This window comes from Dermacentor variabilis, chromosome 4 (assembly GCF_050947875.1).
Source record: "Dermacentor variabilis isolate Ectoservices chromosome 4, ASM5094787v1, whole genome shotgun sequence".
Classification (NCBI taxonomy): domain Eukaryota; kingdom Metazoa; phylum Arthropoda; class Arachnida; order Ixodida; family Ixodidae; genus Dermacentor; species Dermacentor variabilis.
In genome coordinates, this window is record NC_134571.1 from 127,033,038 (window position 1) to 127,053,688 (window position 20,651).

The 20,651-nt window shown below is 49.0% G+C and overlaps 1 protein-coding gene and 1 non-coding gene across 2 annotated transcripts; both read left to right on the top strand.

The window, feature by feature from the left end:
- Positions 1 to 57: 57 nt before the first annotated feature.
- LOC142579736 (protein N-lysine methyltransferase METTL21D-like) lies at positions 58 to 15,878 on the top strand. Its single transcript, XM_075690250.1, has 4 exons — positions 58 to 428; positions 3,745 to 3,928; positions 12,521 to 12,640; positions 15,746 to 15,878. The coding sequence occupies exons 1-4, from the start codon at positions 199 to 201 to the stop codon at positions 15,851 to 15,853; spliced, it is 642 nt and encodes a 213-aa protein (XP_075546365.1). The 5' UTR covers positions 58 to 198; the 3' UTR covers positions 15,854 to 15,878.
- On the top strand, positions 472 to 543 carry TRNAD-GUC (transfer RNA aspartic acid (anticodon GUC)). Its single transcript has one exon. It is a non-coding gene; the product is annotated as a tRNA-Asp (tRNA).
- Positions 15,879 to 20,651: the final 4,773 nt, after the last annotated feature.

Genomic DNA, 20,651 nt, shown 5'->3' on the forward strand with positions numbered 1-20,651 from the left:
TTATCACAGCACCGCAAAATTTCTGAGAACCGTTAAAAACATTTTATATTCAACGCACAAGCTGGTTGGAAATCAAACCGGCTTCTAATGTCTTTGTTACCGGTTGCACGCATGCGTGTGTACGCGCCGGCGAAGTGACAGCAGCGTGCACGGTATATTCTAGGCACTATAAGTTTAGTTTTGTACCTTTGCTACCCGATGAACGTATCGACGTTCGTACGCACTGTGCATTTAGACTCTACTGATGTCGAACTTGCCATACACCAGTGGACGGAAGGAGACGTGGGCTGCGTTGTGTGGGACGGCGCGCTCGTGCTGGGTAAATACATCGACCACAAGAACTGCCTCGGCGAATGGGATGCAAAGAAAAGCGTTTTGGAATTGGGTTCAGGAACAGGCATTGTAGGCATTGTTACCGGCAGCTTTGGGTGAGTATAGTTCATAATCATTCTTAACCGCTCAGGTATCCAGTCCTCGTTAGTATAGTGGTCAGTATCCCCGCCTGTCACGCGGGAGACCGGGGTTCGATTCCCCGACGGGGAGTAGCTTTTTTTTTTCCACTTCATTGTATTTTATACTTCTTTCGAAATCTTTTTTTTTCTTTCGCAGAATTTGAACTACTACTGCTTCATTACCCGCGTGTGCAACTTAAGAACATGGATTCCGCGCTAGCAAAAGCCAGGCGCTTCGAGCCTCACTGATGATAAAACGTGGATACGCCATATGTGTTTCTGGTCGGCCCTACACAGTGACAATGTTCTAGCTTAATCAAATTTCGTATCAGTTCGCATCAGAACAACGAATAGATTCCTTATCACTTTGTTGTTTCGTTTCACTCAGAGTCGCCGGACCGTACTCCAGTTTTCCGCCGTCATCTTGTAATAAATGTCCGTAATATCCTTCGCAGTCCCTGTAACTACTACTACTATAACTACTCGGAGTCGCCGTACCGTACTCCAGTTTTTCCGCCGTCATCTTGTAATAAATGTCCGTAATATATAATAGTCCACTGTAACTACTACTACTATAACTATTATAACTACTACACAGCTAGAGTAGGCCGTGGTCGAATGAGATAGCGCATCGGGCTGATGTGCCGAGTGAAGGTGGTTCGAAATAAACCATCGGACCAACTTGGGTCTAACCCGCTGTGGTTACTCAGTGGCTATGGTGTTGGGCTGCTGAGCACGAAGTCGCGGGATCAAATCCCGGCCACGGCGGCCGCATTTCGATGGGGGCGAAATGCGAAAACACCCGTGTATTTAGATTTAGGCGCACCCCAGGTGATCTAAATTTCCGGAGTCCTCCACTGCGGCGTGTCTCATAATCAGAAAGTGGTTTTGGCACGTAAAACCCCACAATTTTTAACTTGGGTCACTGAGTATGTGGCACTGTGTACGTGTACGTGTCGCCCTTCAACGAACCTTTTTCTCGCGGACATGGGTTACTGTAGGTGCGGGGCTGGGTAGGAGCCGCTGTTCAAAGAAACTCTTCGACGCCGACTTGGAGCATCGGGTATGTGCGTCTGTGCTGGCCTTCGATGAACCTCTTTTATCCCAACTTAGGTCACTGGATATGTGCCACTAGGTGTGTGTCGCTCTTCACCGAACGTCTTTGACGCAATGTTGAGTACTTACGTATGTGCCACTCGGAATGTGCCGCTCTGCAATGACGCAAAAAATCCTTTAAATTTCTCCAACTCTGAGCGGTAGCACTTCGCAGGGGTTCCTCAAGGACAGCAACCCGATGCATTAGCATGCTGCACCCCAAATGCACTGTTAGATGGGACGCCTTTTACTTAACGCCTTTCACACCGACACTTTGTGGCGAACCTTGAGTGCACTAGGTATGTTCCACTCTTCAATGAACCTTTCGCCAACTTGAGTCACGGAGTATGTGCCACTGAGTGTGCGGCAAGCGAGAAAGAATTAGCGTTCACAGGCACCGGCGAGCCACGCATCTCGTCTCGGACGACGCGCGCGAACTTCTCCGAAGTGCCACCAGGTGGCGCAGCGCGTCCAGACAGAAGCGCGAGAGAAGACAAAAGAAACATTTGTGGCGGTGCTTGCGCGAGGTAGGAGGTCGGTTACCGCATGCCGTGTTTCTCAGCGCACACACGTACCTACGCGATATGAATTTCAGAGGCCGCGTGCAGGCTTCGCGGCGGCGATGCTAGGTAGCGCCCAGTGTTCTTGCGGAAGCTCGAAACAGGAGTCCCGCTGCAGTACACGCCTCACACATATGTCGTTACAACGGCGCCAATTTGTTGTGTCGCTATATTAATTCATTACCGTCGACATTCATCGTGGGACGGGTTCTACCACAATTTTTTTTTCTCTTTGACACTCCTAATGCTAACACATTAAAAAGAGGAGCATGAGGGGTGACGATGACGATGAAGGAAGATGCAAAACACACATACGTAGTATAAGTCTGATCAGAGCCTACACTCAAGACTCGTAGGAAGAGGAAAAGAAGGACAGGTAGGGTGGTCAACCACACGCAAGACTGGCTTGCTATCCTACACGGGGGAAGGAGTTTAAGGAATGAAAAGAAAGGAGAGGGGGGAAGAAGTTACTATCATTGCGAATATATATGCATTTGTCCATCAGTTCGCGCCTACAATAGGTAGCGTGGGCTTCACGTTGCGGTATTTTATGACTAATTTCTAACGACGACGTATTGTCAAACACGTGGATATAGCCTAACGGCTCTAATTGATGGAGTTTTGTGTACCAAAGCTTGACCGTGAGAAACGCTGCAGTAGGGAGCCCCGGATTCATTTTGACAACAGAGTACGCTCTACCATGGGGCTATTTACCATTCAGTCACTGCTCGCAACACATGCTGCTTCCGCTGATGGAAACCCAACCCCATGCGGCTCAGCCCCATGCCAAGAACCAACGCCTCAAGGTCAGAAACCGACCTCTACCGACCTCAGAGATCAACTGTGGCGTCGATGTGCGCCTGCGGATGAAACGGCATCCTCCGTGTTCTCTGTCCTTTCTGTCCCTCATTTTATCCCTTCACACCCTTCCCCTTTTGTACAGGTTAACGAACGGGGCGAGCGTCTACACGATTCACCTCCCTGCCTTTCCTTTTATTGCGATAGCAATTACACGGACACTCGAAGCGCGTTCATACCGTCGGCGCCACTGCCGCCATCGTTGTCGTGCCGTTTCGCTGACGGCGCATGCGCAGCTCGCGCGCGCAGGGCCAGATGATGGTCAGAGGGTCTGCATATAGACGCGCTTTACCGCAGAAACGACGAAGCGAAGAGGGCATGCCGTCAACGCTACGCTCATTCGCCTCTGTGGCGGATCAGTTGTAGCGTTCCTGCAAAAATGTTATCAGCCCGTCAGTAGCTCTAAGCTTCAGTCAATCAATCAATCAATCAATCAATCAATCAATCAATCAATCAATCAATCAATCAATCAATCAATCAATCAATCAATCAATCAATCAATCAATAGTCCCGTATGCCGCTCGTCGACTGCTTCCATTCCTATAGTAGCCCGACACCTTTCCGTCGTAGCCTGGCACGTCTCCTTTCAGACTTTCTTCGTATGACTTCATAATCATGGTAGCCTCGTGCCAGTTTCTTTTTTTTTTTTTCTTAAATGTGTGGTTCGAACGGATTGCCCACAGTCGGGGCATGACGTCGCCGTGACTTCTTCGCGTGTTGTTTCCCGGTCATTCGAAGCAAGCAGAATATGTAATTCCGTGTGTGATTTTATCTCGCAGGAACGATGTCTTGCTGACCGACCTACCGCAGTTCGTGCCTCTGTTGGAGAAGAACCTCGAAGAAAACCGCGACTGCCTCAGAGGAAAGGCATCCGTGAGGACGCTGGAGTGGGGTGCGCCACCTGCTCCCGACATGATCGCCCCTGACGTCATGCTGATAAGCGAGTGCGTCTACTACGAAAAGGTAAAGAAGGAAGTAGTGCGACAGCTGCAGATAACAAGCATTACATGCGTCCTTGCTTTTTCGATCGGCTTTTTTTTTTCTGAGCACAGGCGAATCCACACGAAACAAATTTTCACACAAAGTTTTGTGTTTTCACTTACCGACTGCAACCCGCTGGTAGCTTACCGTATAGCCCTGTTGCTGTTTAACATGAAACTATTTCATTTTGACTTTATTCCAATCTCTTGACGTCAAATTTACGTAACCGCCGACGCAAGAATATGGCGGTGACCCGCAGCGTTGTTTGAACAGCCCCATTCATGAAACGTTCTTCTCGTTTATAGGAGGCCACTTTTTTTTTATTGGAATGAAAATAAAAGAAAGAGACGTAGTCACCTTATAATGGCGATGGCTACTCCTTTTCTCATAGCGGAAACAACAATATAAAAAATATGTAGGAAAATGAAAAGAAACCACTTCATACGGTCAGAAATCCACAGCACAGTCCTATACGTCCATGAACCTAACAGTATAAAAGTCAAAGGCAAGTTGCACCACAATGAATTCGTAAACAAAGTCACAAACACACACAAACGGCCGTGATGTAGACTTCGATGAGCATATAAACAGATGAGGAATTACACAGTGTTAAAAAAATTCACGAAGAAAAAAAAGTCTAACACTTAATATACAAGCACTAATAATTGCAAATAATGGAAGAACGTTATAGTGACATCGTGTGATTATTCAGTGCAATACCTAGTATTTGCTAAGGATGCCTGTGTTTTCATAAAAATGTTCAAGTGCGTTCAATGCTTTTCGCTGTGATATTTTCGATGGCCATGGGCCCAGTAATTTTGCGAGTGAGAAAGGCCGGTGAGGATCAATGGAGTGTAGCTCTTGTTCTAGCTGCCGTCCTTGCATCTCGTACTATATGGGACATTCGAGGAGTAGATGGCGAACATCCCCACCGTCTTGGCCACAGGAGCAAGCCGGGGAAGGAGCCCGTTTGATTTGATGTACGAAATGTTTGGTGTATGCTGTCCCAAGGCGCAGTCGATGAATTAGTGTCTCGGTGCTTTTATAAAGTTGTACATTCAGCTGGTATTAGAGTTGATGGTCTACTTCGTAAAGGATTGATTCCTAAGTGTTTTCATTAAACCATGTTGACATACACAAGTCTTTCTTTAATACTGTCAATGTGCGTTTTGTGTCCATTGGTGATAAAGGAACGAGTTGAAGTTCTGCATCTTTATGGGCCAATTTTGCCAACGAGTGCGCTAGTTCGTTGCCTGCTATACCAGCATGGCCTGGGACCCGCTGTAATATCACTTCATGCTTCCTTTCATTAGCCTTAGTTAAACTGTTCAGTACTGCGAATGCTATTCGTGCGTGTGGTTGGCTATCATCAATATTTTCAAGACATGCTAAATCCGACAAGGAGTCCGTGCAAATGAACCACTTTGTTTGTGTCTCATATAATTTGATAATATGAGTGGCTTGGAGAATTGCCACTAATTTCGCTATTGTTGGTGACGACGTGCGTCCTAGTCGACAAACGTACTTTACCTCTAAGGATGGTATAACATTAGCTGCAGTCGCACTTTATTTGATTACAGACCCGTCTGTATAGACGTGAATAGATTCCTGGTACTTGTCAAATAGGTGATGTAACGGTAATTGTTTTACTGCTAATGTGGAAACGTCGCTTTTATTTTTAAGCCCTTCGATTGACGTTTCTATTTTCGGCGCTTGCAGAAGCCATGGTGGGTAGCAGAGGTCTGAGTGCCAAAAAAGTGATTGTGGGAGTCGTGATTTATGCTCTTGAAACAAGGCGTGTATCTGTGCACCCGGACGGTTCTCTATCAGAGAGAGAAGGGGGTGTGCAGAATGCTGAGTAGAAATTCTGAAGAGATTTCGGCATGTTTCCAGGCTGCGAATCACCGTGAAATGCTGTTCCCGCGCTTCTGCAATAATGAGGTGACTGGACGTAGCTTGCGGGACTCCTAGGCACACTCGTAAACTCCGAGCCTGCAATAGCTGTAGCCGATGGAGGGACGTCGCAGATAATTTGTGCAATATAGGGGCGGAGTAAGCAATTCTCTGACGCACAAGTGCTGAGTGGACGTGAAGCAGGGATGTAGTTGTTCCACCCCACTTCGTGCCTGTGATTCTGCGGAGAACATTTATAACACAACTAATTTGGTCCTCCAGGGCGGTCAAATGATGAGTCCATCGAAGCTGGTGATCTAAAATCACGCCGAGAAAACGATGTTTCCGAACCAGCTCGATGTCATGGCCATCAGTTGAAAGACCAAAATTTCTAACCTTTTTTCTTGTGAAAGGCAGAACCGCTGATTTGGCATAAGATATGTTCATGCCCCGTTCTCTTAAATAATCACCTATTGCGTTCAAAGCTTCTTGCAGCCGATGCTTGACAACTTCTAGAGACTTGCTCGGTGTCCTTATGCAAATGTCATCAGCATACATAGATATGTTTGTCTGCTGGAAGTACTGCTGGTAAACCTGCTATTGCTGCATTGAAGAGAAGTGGACTTAATACACTTCCTTGCGGAACTCCTTTGTTTATGGTGTGTGCGTCGCTTTGGCCATCATTTGTATTTATATATATCTTTATGCCTTTCAAGAAGTCAGCGATCCATTTGAGAACTCGGCCATGCACTCCGAGAGTTGAGAGTCCGAGCAGAACGTGAAGGTGACTGACCGAGTCAAATGCCTTCTTAATATCAATAAACACAGCAACAGCAATGTTCCCACAGCTAACCTCGTGGTCCACAAACGTTACCAAGTCAAAGATGCAGTCCATTGCACATCTGCGTTTTCTGAAGCCAGCCATTTGATCTGGTAGACAACTGCTGGATTCTATCCACCATTGCAGTCTAATATCGATCACCTTTTCCATCACCTCTGAAACACAGCTCGTTAAACTAACAGGACGGAAGGAGTCAAGAGACAGTGGCGTTTTGCCAGGTTTTAGCAATGGGACTACGTTAGTGATCCTCCAACTCATAGGAACATGTGCTTCCTCCCACATCTTGTTGAAGACGTGTAGGAGAGCGGACGTGCCTGTTGGGCCAAGGTTTTTCAAGGTACAATAAGAGACGTTGTCAGGACCAGTCGTTATTCTTTGGCGTGTCTTCGAGAGAGCGTGTTGCAGTTCTTTTAGAGAGAACAAAATATCCAACTGGGTATGAGGTAAATTACAAGCATTTTCAATCTGTTGCTGCACCGAAAAGATAGATTGATCTTGAAGTGATACAGGATTTGCGAAATTTAGTAGTGTTGCGCAGAACATGTTTGCAATTTCGCGTTCAGATGTGCCAAGAGCTGTAGCAAGGCTTTTGAATGGATTACATTGTGATACCGGAATGCCAAGGGTGTTTATTAATCTCCAATTCTTTTGGCAAGGGAATGAAGGGTAGGTGACGTACAGAACTCACGGTACCGTTGCTGTCCCAGTTTTTGCATGTCCCGGTTAGATTTTCTGCGTGCAGCTTGACTTGATAATCTTCAAGCCGTCCGGAACGACGAAACCAACGCTCTGCGTCTAACGGCTCGGAGTCGTTCATAGTCTGCGTCGACATTGTTTTGTCCCTCCGGAACAGTTGTGTATCGCGTATCCCGGGAGTAATTACTTAGTACCGATGACATGAACGTGTTCAGGTCGTTTACTTGGTTCAGTGCCGCAGAATTATATTCTCGAAATAGTTGGCAATTAGTAACTTTCGTTTTGTTTCCTTTGAAGGCGCATGACGTCGCCTACCTTGACAAATTTTCTTATCTGATTGGCTGACAAGAAGCTATAGGAGACGTGCATAAGTGGAGAGGGTTTTGGTTGGCCCGAACTATCGGCAGTGAAAGTAGGTAACCGGACGAGAACGGTTGTGCGGGCGTCTGCGATTGGTCCGCTTCCCCTTACTTAGCTTGTGGTGACTGGCCAGAAACTGCGGCTGCGGTGAACAGAAGGCTAAAAATACCGCTAAAACACATCCTGGGAGAATTGGGAGAGTGATGTCGTGAGCGTGCCGAAGGTGCTCGGCGACGTTATACTGCTACCCAAAAATTTGTAATATATATACGCAGTGTAATTATATCGCCGGCAGCTCCAAGTGGCAGTGCCAGAGCCATCAGTGGGCAGTCACCTTTTATTGCCTTCGTAACAGGGGAGTCACTGGCTATTACGAAAAAAAAAATCCGTTTTGTTCGGAATATTAATGCACCTTTCGTGTGTAGATGTCACTTTGACTTGGTGAGTTTTCGTGGTTTTGTGAGGTCGCGTGATAGATAGGCGAAGTGGGCGCCGCCCGAAAGAAAAAAGGACCCATAGCATAGGGATTATGGTGAAACAGGCGTAGAATCGTAAAAAAGCTCTTTTTTTAATTTTGTTTGGTATCATGCATAATCAATGTGTACAAGTCACCATAGAAATTTCGCGGTTTTCGTGACGTCGCGTGACAGACAGGCGAAGTGGAGGTGGCCTAAAAGAATGTTTAGCAATCGTTGAGGGCTAGTTGCAGAAATGGAATGGAAACAGATTCAAACAGCTGTACGTTATAGCGCCCCTGTGGCTGCACACGTCAGCAAGCGTTGGCCCCGATACATGACCGCATGGACGACCGACATAAAATGAAACAGCGTCTTTGCGTTCAAGACCATCAACTGTCTCGTTTTTACGCAAAGATCAAGAACAGACATAAAGAAGGGGCTCCAATCCACGCTGAGGTGGTGGTTGGCCAGCGAAACTATGGTATTACCTGATCCTATATACCAATGTGACGTAGCCTTGAACTGGCTCCTGCCGAGCCCGAGTACGACGCCGTTGTGCAAATCGGTGTTGCTTTTCCCGTCACCACTCGGCGTGTTCACGCTGCTCTTCGGTAGTCCTATAACTATGCGTGGACTTTCCATAGCGCTATCATAACGCGAATGAAATCATTTGCTAGGCGTGTTCATCTTTTACATATGAAAGTGTAGTTACGTCACTGCCTGCTTTGTATGCTAAAGTTGCCACTTCCCGGCAACTGCAGCGTATGCAACCGTAACCTTTGCCGGGAAACGCTTGCGGCGAACGTTATGCGCGAAGGCGAGCTTTCTGGTTCTTTCTTTCGTTCGTTCACCGCACGGCCGGCGCCGCGGATGCGCGGAGGCGAGCGCCATCTGTTGTTGCTGCAAGGAACCCAGCGGCGAACGCGGCGTGCGCCTCTCGCTGTGATTGGTTGAGTTTTTCCCACGGACACGACAAATGCAATGAGAGAGGGGGGGGGGGGGTAGTATACAGCTTCGCTGTAAAAGAAAGAACGGATTCTTCGACAGAGTAGCTACAAGCAAGTAACGTCTGACATACTCGCACATCTGCTGTAATCGTGGCTCGGGTATGCCGAACAGGCTTGCACTTTCAAGTTTGACCTCCTTACAGACCACGAAAGCGTAGAGTTGATAGCGATGTTTTCCTGTGGCACTCTTCTTTCCATATCCCGTTCACTCGCAATCCATAGACAAGCCTTAGAGCGTGACGTCACCAACATGCGACGGCGATGCCTCTATACATTCAGCGATGGGAGAAAAAAGAAATTCACAAACTCCGCTGCCTTGAATTTTTCTCGCAGGCACGAATAATATGCGGGGTGGAGTTTTCAATACTTACTTGGCATATATCATTGCTCAAATCCAGGAACGGCGATGGAAAAAAGCGTCGACGTGGTCCTCCGCCATTTTTGTCCGTACTATACGCATCTTTGCATACAAACATGCAGCTTGTATATAAATAATTTAGCTTCTAGAGCGTGGCGTCGTCAACATGTGCCGGCGCTGCCGTGTTATATGCAGGAAAAAAAATTTTTTTTGAGAACCTAGAATGGCTTGAATTTTCTCCGAGCGAAGTTTCAATACACACATGGCCGTTGTTTTTCAGTAGTCAGCAAAGATTGTTTGCAAAGCGGTGAAGAGAGAAAAAAAGAAGATCGGCATCAATACGGTCGCTTGCTCATTTTGACTGCACTGTGCCCAGTTCTTGCAAAATTAAATAAAATTGCGGGGTTTAACGTTTTGAAATTGCACAGTGAATTATGGAGGGACGCTGTAGCGCGGTGCTCTGGATTAATTTCGACTGCCTGTTGTTACTTAACGTGCACCCAAAGCACGGTACACGAGCGGTCTTGCACTGAGCCGCGGACCGTCGCGGCACGCCGCGGTCGGGACCCGAACGCACGACCTCGCGTTTCGTTCCAGAATGACAGCCGTTAGTTAGCTGAGCCGATGCTGAGGTCCCCCTTGTTTCCAAACGTGCACCTTGCCCGTAAGTTCCGAAAGGTTTGCGCACGAACTAATTCGGATCGCTTTGCGATATAGAAAGTAAGAATCCGCCTGCAATGACAGCTAAGGAGCTACAGAGAAATGCACGCGTTTTTTTTTTTTTTTTTCAGGGCGAAAGCTTCGCAGTTGAAGAGTTTATCGTCTGCTTGCGCTGTACAGTTTTGCGGTATCCACCTGGTTGAAGAGCTTCCGCTCTCATTTTCGTTTGCACGTGGCGTGTTCTACACTCCGTTTGAACTCGCTATGACTATAGCATCATCCGTCGAGCAATCCGCGTGCATCGTTCGAGACAGCGGGTCTGGCGACGAAAACGTCGCCCGACCGATGCCGAATCCCGGGATTCGTGCTCATTAACGGACCATGCGGGTCGGCCCCCACTTCCCCCTTGCACATGCCGAAAGCTTTACGGAGGCATACGAGTCTGGGTGTTTAGCCTCGTCCATCGTCAACTCAGAAAGCGCCCGTGCTCTTGTGACTCTTCTCAAATAAGCGGACCTGAAAAGTCGCCTGTGGACACTCTACGTCTACTACGACGCGAGTGAACTGTCTCTCTCCTTCTCCTTTATTTATTCTTTTGATTTTCCCATTACCTTTTCCCCCGGCAGGGTAGCAAATCGGATGTCCGTCGGGCTAACCTCCCCGCCTGTTCTTGTTTCTCTCTCTTACACGTGCGTACCAAAAGTGATGCTTCTCCACATTATAAGTGTACGTGCAGTGCAGCCAGCTTGTCGTCAACGAAGTCGAACTTTTTTTGTTGTTGCTTTGTCTTTTTTTTCTGCATTGTGCGTGCGTGCGTGCGTGCGTGCGTGCGTGTGCGTGCGTGCGTGCGTGCGTGCGTGTGTGTGTGTGTGTGTGTGTGTGTGTGTGTGTGTGTGTGTGTGTGTGTGTGTGTGTGTGTGTGTGTGTGTGTGTGTGTGTGTGTGTGTGTGGTGTGTGTGTGTGTGTGTGTGTGTGCGTGCGCGCGCGCGCGCGCGCGTTGCTGCATGCGTAGCTAGTGCACGAGATTGCCTTCTCGTGCACCGTGCCCCTCTCGGTTGAGCGAGATATGGTGCGTGCGAGGTGGCGTTTATCGGCGCCCAACTAAAATATTGCGTGTTTGCTCGCTCAAAGCGGGCAATGGCGGATATTTGTTCAGACGATCGAGCGAAATGCGTTTGACGAAAGAGGGAATGAACAAAAGAAGCAACACGGTTGCGCATAACCAATTGCGTATCGTGGGCGTTGGGTCTGTAGTGGGCAGGCACGTTTGCAACGACACAAGGAGATGGATAGAAGCGATAAAGTCAAGAAAAAATAAACCAATTGTCCGGATCCAACGCACTTTATGCAATCTATGTGAAGCGAAGCTTTCGTGAAGTGGTTAGTTGAGTGATGTAACATTATTCATGTTCTGCACTGCGTTCTGCAGCGTAGCGATTACATGCCGGTATACGGCAAGACGCGGAGACCTCCCACCACACGACCCACGTGTCCCACGCAATCGCGGATTATACCGCTTCCGAGATCAGCTCACTTTTCATTACGCAGTCTCCGGGATCGGCCCACTATGCTATTGCATTTGGCGGCAGCATCGATTATACGCCCCTGACAGTCCCGCACTCCTTGAGGCGGTGCTTTCAGCCAATGGGCGTTGCGTATGCAGCGTCTCGGACAGTCCGGGACTGCCAGGGACCGATGATCGAAGAGGCCCACTGTCTCTACGACCGGCCCATATTTTACTCCACAGGAAACTGTTCGTGAATACGCGCCAAACCCAGGGAAAGAAAGCACAGAAAGGTTCGCTTTAGTGAAGAAATTATTATCTTTACGGCGTGCACTTGTTGCGGTGAGGATATTTGTTTAGCGCTTGTTGTTTCGTTGCACAATTGCATCGAGGACAGAGCCGCTTACCGGCACATGTGTATGCGTGGTACAGCTCTATATGGACTGACTCGTGTCCTATACGTGTGGGCTATTCGGTAAGACAGTCTCAGCAGCAGCAGGCAGGGTTAGCAAAGTTCGGGAGGGTTCGGGAAGAAAGCTTCGTGTAAAAAAAAAAAAAATGCTGCATCGAAGCGAGAGGCCTTCGCAGCCCCTGCTGCATGTCCTCCGCGTTGCGCGACGTAGGTCATAGTGAGCAGACTCGATATGCATTTACAAAATCCGTCGCACGAAAACAGGCTGTCTCCTTAGCGCCCTAATTGTTTTGGAGATGACGATGGTTGCGTTGTCGTTGTTAGTAATAGAATATTAAAAGAGCGCTGACCCTATGCGGAACACTTCGTGCTTCTACTCTCGCAGGCTGTCGAGCCGCTGCTCAAGACCATGACGGCGCTGTGCGGCCCCAACACGGAGATGCTTGTGTCGTACGAGGACCGGGACAACGAAGCGAACTCGGCGGCGGTCGGTCGCTTCTTGCAGGTGCGTGATCACACACACACACACACACACAAAAGAAACGCCACCGCGATTTTGTTTTGCGCTTATCCTGGCTCGCGTATCTTCCTGCCCTTGCCCATTGCGTGTGCCCTTCTGTCATCTGCGCCTCGTCAAATGCACTAATTCATCGGCTTATTGGCGTCGACAGATGTTCGATAGTGCAGTGCCACCTTTTCCCTATACTGACCTAGTGTCCTCTTGACGAAGAAACAAGGCTGACCTAAGAAACAAAGCTACGTTTCAGACTAAAGAAGAAAAAAAAGTGACACGCGTCAGTAAATTATGCTACTTCAACACCTGAAAAATCCACACTTACCGCGAGAAGAGACTTGGCGTAAAGCCATAAAGGCTGCAAAAACGACAGACGGGTGGCGACGCTGTCTTAGAGTTCCCGCACCAGCTTGTCGTGACGTCGCGAATTTTAACAGCGTCTGCTCTGGTCTTATTGTGTATCGGTAAAAAAAGGAACACCTTGCATTCTAAAGTAACCAATGATTGTACCTTACAAATTTCGAGTGTTTATTTATCTATCATTTATTTGTTTCATTTTTTTGAAAGAAGAGCCTAAATAGGAAAGTGTGCTTTGAAATCCACGACAGCTGTCGCACTGACGTACCAATGCAAAAAAATTATGGAGTTTTACGTGCCAAAACTACCATCTGATTATGAGGCGCGCCGTAGTGAGGGACTCCGGAAATTGGTACCACCTGGGGTTCTTTGACGTGCACATAAATCCAAGTACACGGGTGTTCTCGCATTTCGCCTTACCCACGCCGATGTTTCCTCGCGTTGATAGAGAGAGTGAGAAACTTGGCCCTTTGTTTTATGATTTAGTAACGAACTGTTTTTCGCCGAATGAATGAAAATGTACAGTTTGGAATAACATTTCGCCAGTAAAAGGTGAATTAGGGTTGCTCTTTGGTGTCCTTTAAAAAAAGGAAGCGCCAGTCTGAACGTAAGACTGACGGGTTGATTGATTCGTGAGATTTAACGTCCCGGAACAACACCAAGGCTACGAGAGAAGCCGTATAGTGAAGGGTTCCGGATTACTTTTGACCATGTGGGAGTCTTTAACGCGCATCTGAACGTAAACCAGCGCTCCAACCTGACAATACCTGGCGTCCGTAAAAATGCAGGCATGTTGTCATCACCGGCTCTTGAACAGCTTACCTTACTCCTATTATATGAGAAGTACCGCAATTACATACTTCGACGGCTCCTTCCTGCCGAACAGCTCTACCGCAGCTATCGTCTTTCCAGCAAAGGCCACCAATGTCAAGTTGAAAAGTTCTCACTTGACAACGTCGACGGCGGCAGGGCTCGCGGCGCTTCGAGTCGCACTGCACTTAATTAATGAGGAACCAACGCACGAATGTTCCATTTTCTGCGACTCGAAGACGGCACCGCAGTGTTTACTGTCAGCATTACGGCACGGTCCGCATGCGCAGCTGGTGTTCGAAATTACAGAGGCCGTATACGCCACCTGATTGAGAAAGGAAACTGAATCATATTATCGGCAAATGAACGCGCCGATCAAGCTGCTCGTTTAGCTTATGTAGAAGACCACCGTCTGTCAATGCCGCTGTCTATAGGACAGATGCTACAAGGATGCGCCGCCTATATACTTGCAGGCCAATGCAATACATACAAAGTGGAATGAACCACACTTTATGCACGGCCGATTATACACCTTGGCTCCTAGACTTGGCCACCTAGAGCTCCCCGAAGAGACGTGACCCTTTTGTGTAGGCTATGGCTGGGCGTCGCGTTTACCAATGCCTACGCGTTCCTCATAGGGATGGCCGACACCGCAGCATGTGGCAATTACGGCGACGCGGAAACGATTCGTCATGTTCTAGGCAAGTGCCCGCAGCACAGCGTGCAGAAACAATAGTTTACCGTCGTGCTCGACTAGTCGGACGACGAGCCTCCGTCGGAAGAAAGAATTTCACAACATCGACGCGACTTAACATCGCATCAGAAGGCGGTGCAAGCTCTACTGCGCTGCTTAAGATCGACCAGCCTGTGTGAACGCCAGTAATTCTCTCTCTCTCTCTCTTTCTCTCTTTCTCTCTCTCTCTCTCTCTAAATGTAAAGGTGCACGAGCGCTTTTTGCATTTCGCGCCCATCGGAATGCGGCCATCGCGTCAGGGCATCGAACTCGCGACTTCGTGCTCGGCAGCATGGACGCAGTAGCCACTCAGCCACCGGGGCGGGTTTGAACGCAGTATTCGAAAGCGAATTTGTCGCGGTCTGCCTTACGCAACGCAACCGAAACCTAATATCAGTGGAACTTTCTTTGCCTTAACTGCGGATTTGTTGTTTCCAACGCTTCGCACTTGCTCTGCAATTGAAGCCGATTTACGTTCCAAAAGACCGCCTTAATAATGACCTCACTAAATGTAAATATACCTCAAGGACCGCACCTTCAGCTACGACATGTGCGTACTTAACGGACCATGAGCTAGCGCCCCCTGTGCGTTCCGCGCTGCGAAGGTGCTTGTAACGTTTCCGCGAGACACTGGTTTCAATGACATGCTTGAGTTCCGTGCGTTATGTGGTCGTACGTCCTGCGTGCATCATTTCATCATCGCGTGAACGCGGTGTAGCTTGTTAAACCAGGTCAGCTTTAATTTAAGAGGCTCCCCCCTTCCCCTTGCCTCCTCTCTCTTTCACACACACACACACACACACACACACACACACACACACACACACACACACACACACACACACACACACACACACACACACACACACACACACACACACACACACACACACACACACACACACACACACACACACACACACACACACACACACACACACACACACGCACACACACATCGCCAATTTAAAGCAGCCTTGCTGATATCGACACATTTGCAAAGGCGCACATTGAGCTCCACTGCTGCAGAGATCGCCTGCCAGCGAAAAAGAAAAAAAAATTTTTTTTCTGTCTTATGCGAATGTTTGTAAGGAGCGAAGTTCTATTTAAAAAAAGCGCCGAAAGATCTTTCTCCGGCTAATTCTTCCCAAGCTGGCGAATCCTGATTATTATTTCTCTTTCCTGTTCTTCGTCAGGGTTGTCGGCAACATTTCCTTATTGAAGAGGTGCCCAGCAAGGAGCAGCACCCGGACTTTTCCAGTCACGACATTCACATACTAAAGCTGAGACCCATCAAGCAGTGAAGACAACACAAATAAAGGCGATCTATTGCCAGTTTTGTGCGTCATGGGTAATAAGGTACTTGGTAACACGATTCTCAAGTTACGTAAGTGCACTGTAAACTTGACAGACATTGTGAGCCCTGGCGCGCGAGGCCAAACTGAAGAACCAGGTGAGCATATGCTGACAATCTTCACCTCTGCATAGGCACCGGTCGCGGGATGAGTTTGGACCGGTGGCGGAATGTAATGGCATGTGACGGCCGGGACGGGCTCGGCGTGGCGCTGCGGCCAGCTACGTTGATGTAATATGTTCTGTCATTTTTTTGCTTCTGTTTTGTGTGGCCGAAATACCACGGGAAACCACATCTGATCAAACATGCTGAGGCTTTGGTCGCACGAACAGTTACTGAAACGTGACTGTAGCTGCTTAGGCCATTCACCTCAATCGTTTTTCATTGCGCCTTCACCCGATGGAACGGCGGGAAGACTGGATACGTACGCGCGGTCGGTAGGCAACAGCATGGGCGTACAGTGCTCGGCAATTGAAACGCGATACGTGAAGCGCATGGCCGCTGACACTTCTTGCACTGACTAGCTGTAAGCGCTAGGGTCACCGAGCTGATGCATCGTGGTATACAGTGAAAGCGAGAACTGTTGTGAAGTATTGTGACTGCATTTGGTCCCAGGGCAACCACGTAGGGCTCACCTGTGGCTCTAAAAAAAGAAGAAAAAAATTATGGCGGTGGCAGTTGTGCCCTCCGAGTATTGGGCTTCAATCGCTGAGCACTGTACATTTCTGCACTGTACGTTGCTTTGCTAAGGGCTAGTAGTTCTAACGCTAATAGAGGAGCCGTTATTCACACGCAAGAGCTTCGTGTCCCATGGGAATTGCCTGTCTTCGCCTCCGCAGCTGTAATGGCTCCGGAGCTTGGGCTACGAAGGCGAACACTCAGATCAGATTTGTAGTCGCCATTTTGCCGTCTTGTCGGGGCATCAGTCTTCCTTGTAGGGTATGTTTCCTTTCCTCGCGCTCCCCAACTCTAGTTGCGTCCGGCACATGACTGTTTGCTGCGCATCGACGGCGAACGCAAACGCACCGGCGTGTTCACACTTGCCACTACCGACGGTTTTCGTCGCGCTAAGCAGTGCGAAGTGGACCATGACTGAAGATTGGGTTTGTTTCGAAGACATTAAAGGTCCATTCACACCGGCGACTGACAGCAGTCGTGCGACCAAGTTGGTCGCAAAGCGACCAGTCGTAAATGGTCGCTTTTCTCGAGAAGCGACTATTTTCTAGTCGCACGACCGTGGTCGCAAAACCGCTAAACCAATCAGCGGCGCGGCGAAAGTTATGGTAATTCTGTTCAAGTACACTCTAGTTGTGTTGTCATGCGTTTTCATCCGGCGGCCTTTCTGCGTCGCGCCAAATACAAAGCATACGCCATCATGGCAGACTGCAGGCCTTTAATTCCTGTCTTGCCTTCTGATTCCGACGCGCAGCAGTTCTAGCAACGTGTCGAATGTACACGGTGCTGATTCGCAGGAAGCTAAACAGCAGCAAAAGAGAGCACAAAAATTGTGCACCGATTCCCACGCAACGCGAACTAGAAATTACAATTTACTCTCCATAATACTCCTCGTCATGCGCGCGGAGTTTGGGCAGGAGGTGGCTTGCGTGGCCGACCACTTATAGGCCACACGCGCACCCGCTAGCATCGCTTTTCCTTCAGAGGCTTCCCTGCTGCCACAGCTGGTACCACGGCAGAGCACATCAGCACAGTAACGGCTTCTTCGCTCGAATTAAAATGCGTGGCTGCTACCAGAACGCGAAACCAGCGAATTGCGCGCGAACTGCGTAGATCCCTTTAGTTCTCGCTGAGAACGATAATCCCTGGGATTGCGACTTGCAGTTCGCGCTCAGCTGGGCATGCCGATGTGAGTATCGGTTTCCTTCAGTCGCTTTTCGGTCGCCAGTCGCAAATGGTAGAGCGACTTCCTCAAGTCGTCGGTGTATTGAGCATTAAGAATGAAGAAGCATTGCAAACATAAAAATAATTACAACGGACAGTGAACGGGAGCTTACCGACACATGTGCGATGTGCTAAACAGCTCAAGAAACAAAAAAAAAGGGGGGGGGGAACGTACGTCTTCTCGGTGTAACCGAGCGAATGACCACAGCGAAGGATGAAAGAGCGAGCGCGGAGCGCAGCGAGGCATGAAAGACGGCGACAGCGAAGAGAGCGCGAGGAGGAAAGCGGAAGAGGAGGGTATGGCGAAAACGTGAGAAGAAAAGCGTAGTACCGCGCAAGACGGGCTCTGCGGCGACGACCGCTATAGGAGAAGGCGCCAGAGTAGCGCACCGTATAAAGCCCCTAAATGATGATGATGATGACAAAATGTATTTATTAAGAGATGGCGCGAAGGCCTATACTGGGGAATAGGAAGAGGAGGGGGGAGGCATATTCAGAGCCGTCCTAGAAGCTGCGCGTCCTTGGCGAAAGCCAAGAGCGAGTCCAGAATGACCCTGTCGGAATCCATCGAGCCAGTTGCCGGTCTAATCCACTCCTCGTAGGACGACACTCGCACCGCCCTCAGGTGGTGGTCCCGCTGCTGAGCGTGTCGCTGGCACTCCCAAAACAGATGGGCTGAAATAAAAATAAATAGCGCCATCCTTTGAAGATTGCCGCCGTTCTGCTCCCCTGCGCTTTTCCTCGACACTCGGCCCTCCCACTGGCCGAACGCCGTCGCGTGCTCTCGCGCGCTTTATTCTTCTTTGTTTTTTGCTTCCGCCGCCATGGCGGTGCCAAGCATTGCGAGCGGCGTACGCAGGCACCACGTTTCGCGCCTCCTTTGTGCTTTTGTAGCGTAGTTCTGTGTTCTCCATGCCGCGTTGCTGTGCCTTCGGGCGCAGCACAAGTGAAAGACACGGCAAGCGACTATTCCGTATTCCATCTGCCAAGCGAGACGCGGCACGGAAGAAATGCCTGGCTTCAAAGAATCAGCCCGGCTGATTCTTTGAATGGCCCAGGCTCTGGGAGGTAAGCGGGCGGTTCGTCGCTCATCACTAATCTCCTATGCTGTCACTTGTATGCGGCGTCGTTAGTTTTTCGCTCTCCTAAGTGCTGTATGTTGGCGTTGCGTTTATTTGCAACTCTCGTGCCCGACTTCAATCAACCGTCTTCAAACGCACGCGCTTTTCGTCGACTCAGTCATACATTGCAAGGCGTTGTCTTTGTTTGGCCTGAATGTATACGCGAACAGCACCTTTGGAGTGTATCACCGTGCGTTACGAAGCGGTGACGGTACGTAGGCAAACAGGTGCGCTGATGACGTTCCAATCATTATAAGCAGTTATCTCTCTTTAGCGCCTTATCTGTCCGCGTCGAGCCGTTATGAACCGCGACCAAACGTACTCGGCCGGAGGCACCGCCGCGCAGACCGTACCTTGAAAGCCATCTGCGATGCCGACAAAGAGCGCCGCGTAGGCGGATCCTCGGCCACAGAGGAGAGAGTGAACACCTGCGCAGGAGGCGGAGAGAGGATATGGTGCTACTTTTATTTCACGTAGGGGCTTTAGCACCGTCGTCCACCGTTGGCATGCGGAGAGCGCGTCCATCGACACCATATATGGTAACAAAGCGCTGCATGAGTGGAGGACTATCTGCGGCTGCTGCTGTGAATTGTGCCCGCGCGTAACTCACGCACTGCCTGGCAATGACTGGGCAATAAAAGCCGTCCCCGAAGGCGGGGGTGCAGTTTAACAAAGCGTCCCAAAATGTTAGCTGCCACGAGGCGAGAATGGGACAAACTGGTACCCTCCTGCTCGTGACTCGAGGGAGAAAGTAATTAATTCCAGTGGCCGAATGGAAGCTAGAGCGCACTCATGTACTCTAGCTCGTGCAATGTGGGACGTTACGTATGCGTGTCCGTCGTGTCAAAGAAGTGTAACACAGTCGAACGCCTTTACAACGAAGTAGATAGGGCCTCCGGAATGCTTCGTTTAGGTCACTTCTCGCGCGGCGCACAGCTCACACAAGAACAGGGACAGTTATTCCTTCGTCATACAGGTCGTCCCGTTCTAGAGGCGCCTGTTGTACAGGTGCTCGACTGTAATTGGCTTCGGCATGAGAGAAGCATGCGTACGGTTTGAACATTGTGCTTCTGTGCCTGCGGCGTCAGGGTTCGCGCAACCATGTATGCTGACAAGGAAATTTATTCACCCGTAGGCACGCTTACAACTGTGGTATGAACGAAAAGTACAATATAAGGCACATCACATGTAATACATCATACTTGATGTAAACAAAACAGATTAACAAATGAAATAATAAATGGTGCCTTCTTGACACTGGCTTTGCCACACACAACAACAACAACAAAACTCATTACCGCATCCACGCAAAAGCATTGTCAGCCTCGAATTTATGAAAGGTACCCGGGGCACATACAGATACAGTCTGAACTCAGGTAACAGAATTGACCATTATTCTGGCTGTAGAAAGACTTTGCCTCGGGAGACGGTTATGTACCGCGTAGACCAGCGGCGAAGAAACTCGGCTTCACCGAGTTTGAACAACTGTTCTTCAAGATGACCCCATACTATCACCCGTAGTTTTCGCATTCTGGGGTGCAATTGAGCTGCTTCTACTGTCACTGGAGCCGAATAATAAACGCACAAGCTTATGTGTTATCGATTATAACTACCCTAGTCACTCTGGGAACCTTCGCAGTCTTATGATAAATACTTCGTCATTGTATGATTAACGAGAAAATCAGATCAGTATTCGTGAACCATTTCGGTAGCAGCGAAAGCCTCTTA

Excerpts from the sequence above, each read along its gene's own strand:
- LOC142579736 (XM_075690250.1), top strand. The coding sequence starts at position 199 with ATGAACGTATCGACGTTCGTACGCACTGTGCATTTAGACTCTACTGAT. Across the intron at positions 429-3,744 it reads ATTGTTACCGGCAGCTTTGG|GAACGATGTCTTGCTGACCG; the intron begins GTGAGTATAGTT and ends TTTATCTCGCAG. Across the intron at positions 3,929-12,520 it reads AGTGCGTCTACTACGAAAAG|GCTGTCGAGCCGCTGCTCAA; the intron begins GTAAAGAAGGAA and ends CTACTCTCGCAG.